The sequence below is a fragment of the Melanerpes formicivorus genome, unplaced genomic scaffold (assembly GCF_026170545.1).
Source record: "Melanerpes formicivorus ecotype bairdi unplaced genomic scaffold, bMelFor1.0.p_v2 SCAF_5, whole genome shotgun sequence".
Classification (NCBI taxonomy): domain Eukaryota; kingdom Metazoa; phylum Chordata; class Aves; order Piciformes; family Picidae; genus Melanerpes; species Melanerpes formicivorus.
Genome location: NW_027142357.1, coordinates 30,907,498 through 30,917,015, shown reverse-complemented (window position 1 = coordinate 30,917,015; position 9,518 = coordinate 30,907,498). Strand labels below are relative to the sequence as shown.

Sequence of the window (9,518 nt, the reverse complement as noted above, 5' to 3'; positions counted from 1 at the left end):
GTGGTGGAACATAGATTATTTGGCTCATTACCCAAGCAGTGCTTTGTTGACAACCAGAACTAAATGTAGTAAGATAATGTTGGATCTGGGATGTGCCTGGTTCTTATACATGAATACTTGGCCATCTTCTGTCAAACACAATTAATTCTAAGCATTAAGTTGTTGTGAGTCATCTTTCTCCCTTTATGTGGTTTTGCCGTTGTGCATTGTGAAAAAATGAAACTGTTTTCTACTGGCCTTGGAAGAACAACTCCAAAATTTGCCTTGTGTATAAAACAAAAAGACCTGTCTCAATTTACAACTTCATGAAGAATTGTTTGACTGTCTTTATCCCTGGAGTTCAGGCACAGGGCAGCCAGAGTACCCAAACACAGAATTCTTGAGTTTTGTTTTATTCTAGTGTAGGGATAGTGACAGCATTGTATAATATCATAACAAGGGATAAATTCCATCTGAAAGACATAGCATTTATATGTAAAAATCTCTCCTCATGGATAGGGACCTATGAATGCAATCTTGATCAGCTGTACCATGTAGCATCTGGCAGGCAGATGCCATATAAGTGAGCACATGACAACAGTTGCATGCATTTAAGTGAAACTCTTTATTTCAGGTAAGTGAAAGATGCTCTGTCTAAGCAGATCCTGAACATTCAGCATATGATTTCACAAACCTTCAGTGAAATGCAGAAATGCCTAAACTGCTGTAGTCTGTGTAGTTCTTTGGAAGTCTAAAGGACAGGGGTACGGCTTGTGTTTGGAAGGTTATCTGTTTTTTCCAACTGTATCCACCAATGCTACCTCACTGCAAACCTTTTGTTGTATCTCTCTGCTTTTACTGTACCTCTGTCCTTTTACAACCACAGCTTCAGTGCTACTGCTACAAAGGACTACTTGTGAGCAGGGATTGTTGTTGTTTGGACAAACCTAGACAATTATCACTTTCAACTGCCACAGCTAAGCAGTTACCAGATTTGACAGTTTCTTTTGAATGAAATGAAACTGAACATCAAGCAGCATTGTAAGTACATACTGTATTTACCTTCAAAACACTGTATGCCATTAATTGGCTAACTCAGATCTGCAGACAGAATATTGTAGAAAAGTCTGGGGTTTGAAACTTGTTGGGAACTGATGTGGTATCCTCTCTCTGCCACCCAACCAGTCCAGGTACCAGGGCTGGAGAGTATACCCTTCCATAAGTGTCACAGCATTGTCAGATGAAGATGTGGGCTGTAGTTCTAGGTGGCTGGGGGAAAACCAACAAAACCAAACCACCAGCAACCAAAAAAAGCCTGGTACTCGTATTTGAGCCTTAATTGATGTGTTAGTAGTAGGTCTAGTAATTGGTACTTTGAGGTTTTACCACCCTCTGTTCGCCACTGTTTTGACCACCGGTGCTTGATGTTGACGTTTCTGTCACCTTGAGCGGGACGCAGTTTCTCATTCCCTCCTCCTTCCAAGAAAAGCTACCCCACAGAAGTCCGCAGCCTTAAAGATGAGGCAGAACATGGAAATTAAGCCCTTTTGCTTCCTTCCCGTCATGGCGGCTAGTGGCAGAACTCGGCCGTTCTGCGGCGGGTGGGACCGGCAGCAGAGACGGGCCCTTGGGAAGCACTTCAGCGACGCCGTTCTGGGGGAGCATCGGAGAGCGCCCTCGGGAGGCGCCAGCTACCCGCGCGGCGCGCAGAAGGAGTTAACGGCCCTCCCGTGAAGTCCCACCCTCCCGCCAGGCGCATTGGCGAGCTGGCTGACTGCAATAGCCAATGGCGGCTGGCGGCGGCGGGGGGTGCTCCAATGGGGGCTGGCGGGGGGCGGTGGCGGGGGCCGTCGCGGCCGTCGCCCGGTTGAATGGGGAGTACAAAGAGGCGCGGGGCTGGGGCGGGCCGGCGCTGTCCCTGGCAGAGGCGCGCGCGAGGCTGCTGTTGCCTGTAGCCCCGCGCCGGCGCCGCCGTTGCTCCGTTCCTGTGACAGTGAGGCGGGGAGAGAGCGTCAGGCCCCCGCCTCTTGCCTTTTTTTTTCTTCTATTTTTTTTCTTTTCAAATTTTTTTCCCTTTCTCTTCAGATTTGCTCCTTTCTCCCATTCCGTGGGCCAGTAGGAGAGACGCTCCCAACAGCAGAAGGCATCGCAGCACTAGCGGGAGCGGCAGTCGGACCGGCTACCGTGTGCATGAGCAGTGCGGCTGCCGACAGCCCTGTCTTGCCGCCAGGACTCCGCCGCTGGGAGGCGAGGCAAGGCAGGGGCGCCGCCGCAGCCCGGCCCGCTTCGGGCAGCTCCGTCGCGCCCAGGGCCCCCCTGGCAGGGGATGCTCTAGCCGCTGGCGACTGCCGCGGCCCTACGAGCCTGAGCCTTCGTGCCCACTCCACCGGCCGGTCCGCGGCGAAGCTACCCGCCTCTCAGTGGTGCCGCCGCCCGCCTGCCCTGCGCCTGGCCGCGAGCGGCGGGTGCCGGGCTGGCGCGGCGCGTTGCGATGTGGCTCCCCCGCGGCGACCGGAGCCCCCGCGGCCGCCGCGGCTCGTCTAAGGGCGAGCTGCCGTGAGGCGGGGGAGTCCCGGCCCCGGCGGTGCCGATTTCGCTCGGGGGTGTCGAAGCACCGGGGCTGGCGATGGCGCCCGCCACCGCCGCGCTGCCCTGAGGGTCCCTCCGCGGAGACCCTGGCCCTGGGGGTCGACTGGCCGCTCCTGAGACTTTGGGGGCGTTTGCGGGTTTTGGTCTTTTTTTTTCGTTTTTTTTTTTTCCTCTCCCCCTGTTATTTTCAGGGGTTTTCTCCCAGCTGCTCGTCCCTTGTGTCTGGGGAGCCTCCAGTGCCTGCCCGGCGCTTGTCCCCTCACCCGCTGCCCCTCCCCTCAGGGCATGTCCCGGTCCAACAGCGTCAGCCCCCCGGGCTTCGGCGGCACCGCACCCTGGGCAGGCACCGAGCAGCACCGCTCAGCTTGGGGTGAAGCGGAGGCCCGGGCCAATGGCTACTCCTACCCACCGCCTCCCAACAGGTCCTCGGGCAAGAAGGCCTCCCGCATGTCGAGCAGGTGGAGGAGCGAGGAAGACTACGAGCCTCAGGCGAGCAGGAGCCGCGGGGAGAGCGGCTGCAGGATGATGAGCTTTAGGTCCAAATCTGCCTGGCAGGAGCACGGTGACGACAGCCGACGTCATCGGTCCCACCACCCGCCCGGCAGTGATTCCCCTGCTGCCCCCAATAATGCCAGCCCCCGGCAGCTGGGGGAGCAGGGGGAGGTACGGCCCCGATCTGTGGAGCTGGGGCTGGAGGAGAAACGCATTAAGGCCAAGATTGAGGAGCTGGAGGAGGAGGACGGGGACGAGGGGGACTCCGAAGCGGCCTTCTCCATGGGCGGCTGTTGCAATAGCCTGCTGCAGATCTTCAGGTCCAAGAAGTTCCAGTCGGAAAAACTAGAGCGCCTCTATCAGCGCTACTTCTTCCGGCTCAACCAGAGTAGCCTCACCATGCTCATGGCTGTGCTGGTGCTGGTCTGTGTGGTCATGCTGATCTTCCATGCTGCACATGGCCACTATGAGGTAGCCTACGTCGTGGTGCTCTCTCTGGCCATCGTGCTGATGGTGGTGCTGTGCATGGTGTGCAACCGCAATGAATTTCACCAGGACCACATGTGGTTGGCGTGCTACTCTGTTATCCTGGTGATCCTGGCAGTACAAGTGGTAGGGGTTCTGCTGGTGCGGCCCAGGAGTGCCTCGGAAGGCATCTGGTGGACCGTCTTCTTTATCTACAGTATCTACACGCTCCTGCCTGTGCGAATGAGGGCTGCGGTCATCAGCGGGGTGGTGCTCTCCGCCATCCACCTGGCCGTCTCCCTCAAGATCAACGCAGAGGATAAGTTCCTCTTGAAGCAGGTAGGTGAGCCCAATGCAGCTTGGGTGTGCACTTGGCAGCCACTACCTGCCTACTGTGTTGCAGGGTGAGGAAAGTGGGGTTGTCATACTTCTCCAGGACTGTCTGATACTGGAAGGTTGAGAGGGCTTTCTATCAAACCCCTAGGTTAGCTGCCACAAGATGAGATGTTGTACAAGGTAGTGGCGAGCCTGTAACCTCGCTTCTTTGTGGTGTTTCCTGTTGCTGATTTTCATTAAGGCTCTAAATGTTGAAGAAATGTGCCTTACTGGTTTCCTGTGACTGCTGCTCCAGCACTGTCAGCCAGCCCTGCTAATGCCCTTTGGTTGTATCTAATGTAAACAGCTCAGCACTAAGCACACCTGTGGAATGGTGTCTGCTTGTGCTGCTGTGTCACAGAAATGCGTGGGAAGTCGGCATTTTTAAAGGCTAGAGGTTATCCTCGTGTGTCACTTGAGTTTGAGTTCAATGTCAGCGCTGTGCTTGCTGGGACGTTGGAGAGTGTGCTCCACGGCAATGTGGAGTAAGCTTTTGGTTTAGCAGGAAGGCGTTTTGCTCTGAGATGTGCTGGAAATATATATGGAGAAGAAGCCCGAAGTTCATATGCAGCCAGAAAAATAGTGTGGGGTTTTTTTAAAGTATAAATTCAGATAATTATTTTGCTGTGATATCATGTTTAACTGGAGCAGTTCAGTTCCCGGGGACAATAAGACTATTATTGAATGCATTGCATGGCAATTTTTAATTACCGTATCTGTATAAACAAAGGCAATACAAGGCACCACTCTTCTTCTTAAGCCAAGCAAGCAGCCTTGGGGCTCAAAGTGCTTTAAGCTTACCTTGGCAATCGGGAAACCGTTGACTTAAAACATTGTGGCTATGTGGTAATCATCCTCCTTCTGATGGACAGGGCTCTGAACAAGGATGAGCCTGTCACGGAATCGCCCCTGACGCTTGTGTGCAACTGGGGATTGTTTATGAAAATCAAGTGTTTGCTAGCTTTACAGCCCTATCGCATAACACAAAACAAAGCCTTGTTCTTGCAGTGCCTGCCTTGAGTCTTCAGAGTTGAGTTCCATCTATTGCAGTGTCAGGAAAAGTTGAGAAGCTTTAATAAAACTAAATTAGGATGGGGCTGTCACTGCTCTGCTCTGCAAAATAGCCCATGAAATTACTCTCTTCTCTCCCTTGCCCAGTAGAGCCTGCTTGGACAGTTTCTGCCTTTGTTCTTGGTTTGTTACAGATATTTTTATAAACTGTACATGGCATATTTTTCTTATGCCTGATATAAATGGCTTTTTGTGCATTTCCAGCAAAGCATACACTGAGTGGGACAGTTGCTGTTTTTCTGCTTGACTTGGAAAAGTTTGCTAATGGCCTCTACTCTTCCTCACTGGGGCTCTGGTCTTGCGAAGCCTTGTGCATGCTCTTAGCTTCGTAAACTGAGACTTGTCCTATTGAATTCAGTGTATTTGGAGACTCTGTTCTTGCATGTGAAGGCAAAGCTTGTCATGGTTACGGCCAGAAGACTTAGCAGTCTATTAGGAGAAAAGCTGAATTTAGAGTGCATAAAATACCATTATGTTGGAAAGTGTTAGTAACTATATTTTAATGGGAGAGAGCCTAAATCGCAAAGGCCAAATGATTGACTCCCTGAGTAGAGTGTGGGATAATTACAGCTCCTTCCCTTTCCAAATGCAGCAAGATTATTTGTAAAAGGCTATGCTTGTTTATAAATGTGCACTTGTCAGAGGTAAAAGCACGGCAGTAGGTAATGGTACAGTATGCACAAATTGTGCATTACACAGATGCTTTCCTTTTCATACTAGTGCTGAGTTCTGCAGTTTGACAATGCATTTTGAGTTAATGGGGATGTCTTAGGAATACTCTTACTTTGTTTTCAAAGGCAAAGTGTCTCTCCATAGTGCCTGTTTATTTTTCCTGCTAACACCAAATGCTGGTCTCTATCTCGCTGTGGTCAATGTTGGCGTAGCTCTGCCTGAATTCAGTAGGGTTGTACAAGGCCAAGAATCAGATTGCTTGCACGTTTGCGTATGAACATGAGCTGCTATCTCTGGCTGTCTGATAGAAAAATCTGTTTCTGCTGAGCACATCGCTTCACAGCTATTAACAAGCCTTCCTCACTGGGGCTGTATCTAGTTACCATGGAAATCTGTTGTGTTCAGCTCTGCCCCACTGATGCATGCAAGCCCTATTTTCCCCCTTCAAACTAACAGGGATGAAGGTAGACAAAGACCAGATAAATTGAGAACAGGGGGTTAAGTTGTTTTCAAGTGACTTCATGCTGGTGGACACATCAGCCTGGGTTTTGTGGAGCAGGAGTGGATGTGAATGCATTTGTGACTACATGACCAGATGCTTCTTTATCCACAGCAGTCACAGAAGGCAGGCTGGTTAGGATGTATATTCCCTTTCCTCTCTTTTTCATATAATTTTTAACCAGTAGTTAAGCAAGTTCTTTGTGGGGCCTTTTTTCTTTTAATCTTTGCCCAATTGTTTCCAAGCCAGGAAAAATCATAGACTCCTGTTATGATCCATTAACATTCAAAGCTGACTCTTGTGTAGACTCCTGAGCACTTTTATGAGGCTCAAGAGCCCCTTAAAAAACTTTGCTGTTTCTCTTGAGAAAGAGAGTGAAGTTCTTGGTTGTAGTTTCCTTTTGGGAGAAAGGCAATTTGCTGGATTCCCGTGCTGAGGATGCATGACTTCATTGGCTGAATGACCCTCTCCTGGCACTGATGGGCTTCTCCATCACCAAACTCTTTGGTCTGAGGCTCTGCTAATCATGCTTTGTGAAAGGGTTAGGACAGTCTGCTGTTTATAGATCAATAAGGTGGCAAGAGTAAAGGTAATTGTGAACAGTCTTAACTGACTTGCTTTTTAAAATAATCCAGGGTTGCTGCACTTTGAAAGCAGGCTTTGACTTCTGTTTGCTGCTACTTCTGGGATCTGTATTCCAAAAGAGTATCCTGAGCCACCCCTAGCAAAAGCCGCAGGTACCTCTGCAAGTCTGATCAGGTAGAGACAATGATCTTGGCTTTTTGAATTGGTGTTTGATTGGAATAGATAGATTAAAAAAACCTGATAAACAGAAATTATTGCATTCCAAAGTCTTTCAGTGCTGAGGGACAGGAGAAGAAGAAATCATGATAATTTACTCACATCTGAAGACTGCTGCTGGAAGCAGGGCACACTAAATGTCTGACACTCCACCAACTACAAATTTTGATGGCTTAAAGAGTTGTTGTTGTTGGTTTTTTTTTAGTGTACTTGTGATCAATTAATTCTAGAGGCACTGCTTTCAGATTTATTATGGAGAGGATGACTTAATTTTTCTTCAGGTTTGTGTCTTTATATTATTCTGGAGCAGTTTGGATTACAAATGTCTTCCAGTGCACACAAGCCTGTCCTCCTCTCTTTGCGCCTACAGTGTATCTCTTCGTGGGCCAGCCTGTTCTAGGTACTGGCTGCGATGCACTTCTGGGCTCTGAAAACACATTCAACTCTAGGATTCATGTAAGAAGTACATTATATCTGAATGAGATGAATATTGAGCTGAGAAAGAAATATACTATTTATCAATTAACTGTCTTGCACCCACAACAAGGATGATACCAGGATTTATTCTGTGTTCAGGTGGAAACAAAATGCCTACCTGACCCACAAACTTGTACAGACTCATGGGAAGATCTTAAAATATGCAGGTTGAAGATGCTTAACTGAAGTCATGTGAGTAGGCCAGCTGCCCTCAGTGCAGATAATCTTGAGTAAGTACTGGCATTTTTGTAAGACTGGAGGCTAAGGGACAGAGTTTCACAACAGAGTTTATTGGGCTCTGAATCAGACTTAAAAAGGGATGGGAATTGTATGTGGGAGTGGGTGGAAGATCAGGGGTAAGGGATAAGAATGCCATATACAAACATCAAACAAACTTGTGGACTGAGGTTAGATTTACTCCTGTTTTCCCATCCAAACCTGTTTTATTGTAACTTTCTAAGGTTCCTTGTTCAAGGATACAGTTAAGCCTTTGTAGTTTATTAACTTGGTGTGAGTGGGTGACTGATGAGGTACCATGAAAACAGAAGACTGTGAAAGATAAATACGTTTTTGTGGTGTCCTGTGTGAGTAGCCTCATCGAAAGAGACACCAAATTACTCTAATCTCTTTCTTCCCTAAATAATAGGATACACCTTCTGAATAGAATAGAATAGAATTAACCAGGTTGGAAAAGACCTTCGAGATCGTCAAGTCCAACCTATCACCCAACACCACCCAATCAATTAAACCATGGCACCAAGTGCCCTATCCAGTCTCCTCTTAAACACCTTCAGTGATGTTAACTCCACCACCTCCCTTGGGCAGCCCATTCCAATGGCCAATCACTCTTTCTGTGAAGAACTTTTTCCTAACATCCAGACTAAACCTCCCCTGGTGCAGCTTGAGACTGTGTCCTCTTGTTCTGGTGCTGGTTGCCTGGGAGAAGAGACCAGCCCCCACCTGCCTACAACCTCCTTTCAGGTAGTTGTAGACAGCAATAAGGTTTCCTCTGAGCCTCCTCTTCTCCAGGCTAAGCAATCCCAGCTCCCTCAGCCTCTCCTCATAGGGCTTGTGTTCCAAACCCCTCACCAGCTTTGTTGCCCTTCTCTGGACACATTCCAGCAAGTCAACCTCCTTCCTAAACTGAGGGGCCCAGAACTGGACACAGTACTCGAGGTGTGGCCTAACCAGTGCTGAGTACAGGGGCACAATGGCTTCCCTGCTCTTGCTGGCCACACTGTTCCTGATACAGGCCAGGATGCCATTGGCCTTCTTGGCCACCTGGGCACACTGCTGGCTCATGTTCAGCCTACTGTCAACCAATACCCCAGGTCCCTTTCTGCCTGGCTGCTCTCCAGCCACTCTGACCCCAGCCTGTAGCTCTGCATGGGGTTGTTGTGGCCAATGTGCAGAACCCGGCATTTGGATGTGTTAAATCTCATGCCGTTGGATTCTGCCCATCTGTCCAGCCTGTCGAGGTCCCTCTGCAGAGCTCTCTACCCTCCAGCAGATCAACTCCTGCCCCCAGCTTGGTGTCGTCAGCAAATTTACTGATGATGGACTCAGTGCCCTCATCCAGAAAGGACACAGTCTCAGGCTGTGCCAGGGGAGGTTCAGGTTGGATATTAGGAAGAAGTTCTATACAGAGAGAGTGATTGCCCATTGGAATGGGCTGCCCAAGGAGGTGGTGGAGTCGCCGTCATTGGAGGTGTTCAGGAGGAGACTTGATGGGGTACTTGGTGCCATGGGTTAGCTGTTTGGGTGGGTTGGATTGGTTGATGGGTTGGACGCGATGATCTTGAGGGTCTCTTCCAACCTGGTTTGGTTTATTCTAAATAAAGGTTATTTTTTATTCTAAAGATGTTAAAGAGCACAGGGCCCAGCACTGATCCTTGGGGCACACCACTAGTGACTGGCCGCCAGCTGGATATGGCACCATTCACCACCACTCTCTGGGCTCGGCCCTCCAGCCAGTTCCTAACCCAATGCAGTGTGCTCCCATCCAACCAATGGGCTGACTGCTTGGCCAGCAGTTTGCTGTGGGGGATGGTGTCAAAGGCCTCGCTGAAGTCCAGGTAGACTACATCCACAGCCTTCC

The 9,518-nt window shown here is 49.5% G+C and overlaps 1 protein-coding gene across 1 annotated transcript in view; it reads left to right on the top strand.

Moving 5' to 3' along the window:
• Positions 1-1,886: 1,886 nt before the first annotated feature.
• ADCY5 (adenylate cyclase 5) overlaps positions 1,887-9,518 on the top strand; it is a 223,618-nt gene continuing 215,986 nt past the window's right edge. Inside the window, exon 1 of the mRNA XM_068139006.1 lies at positions 1,887-3,864. Within this exon, the coding sequence (XP_067995107.1) occupies positions 2,854-3,864 (1,011 nt within the window). The 5' untranslated portion in view covers positions 1,887-2,853. The remainder of the gene's footprint in view (positions 3,865-9,518) is intronic.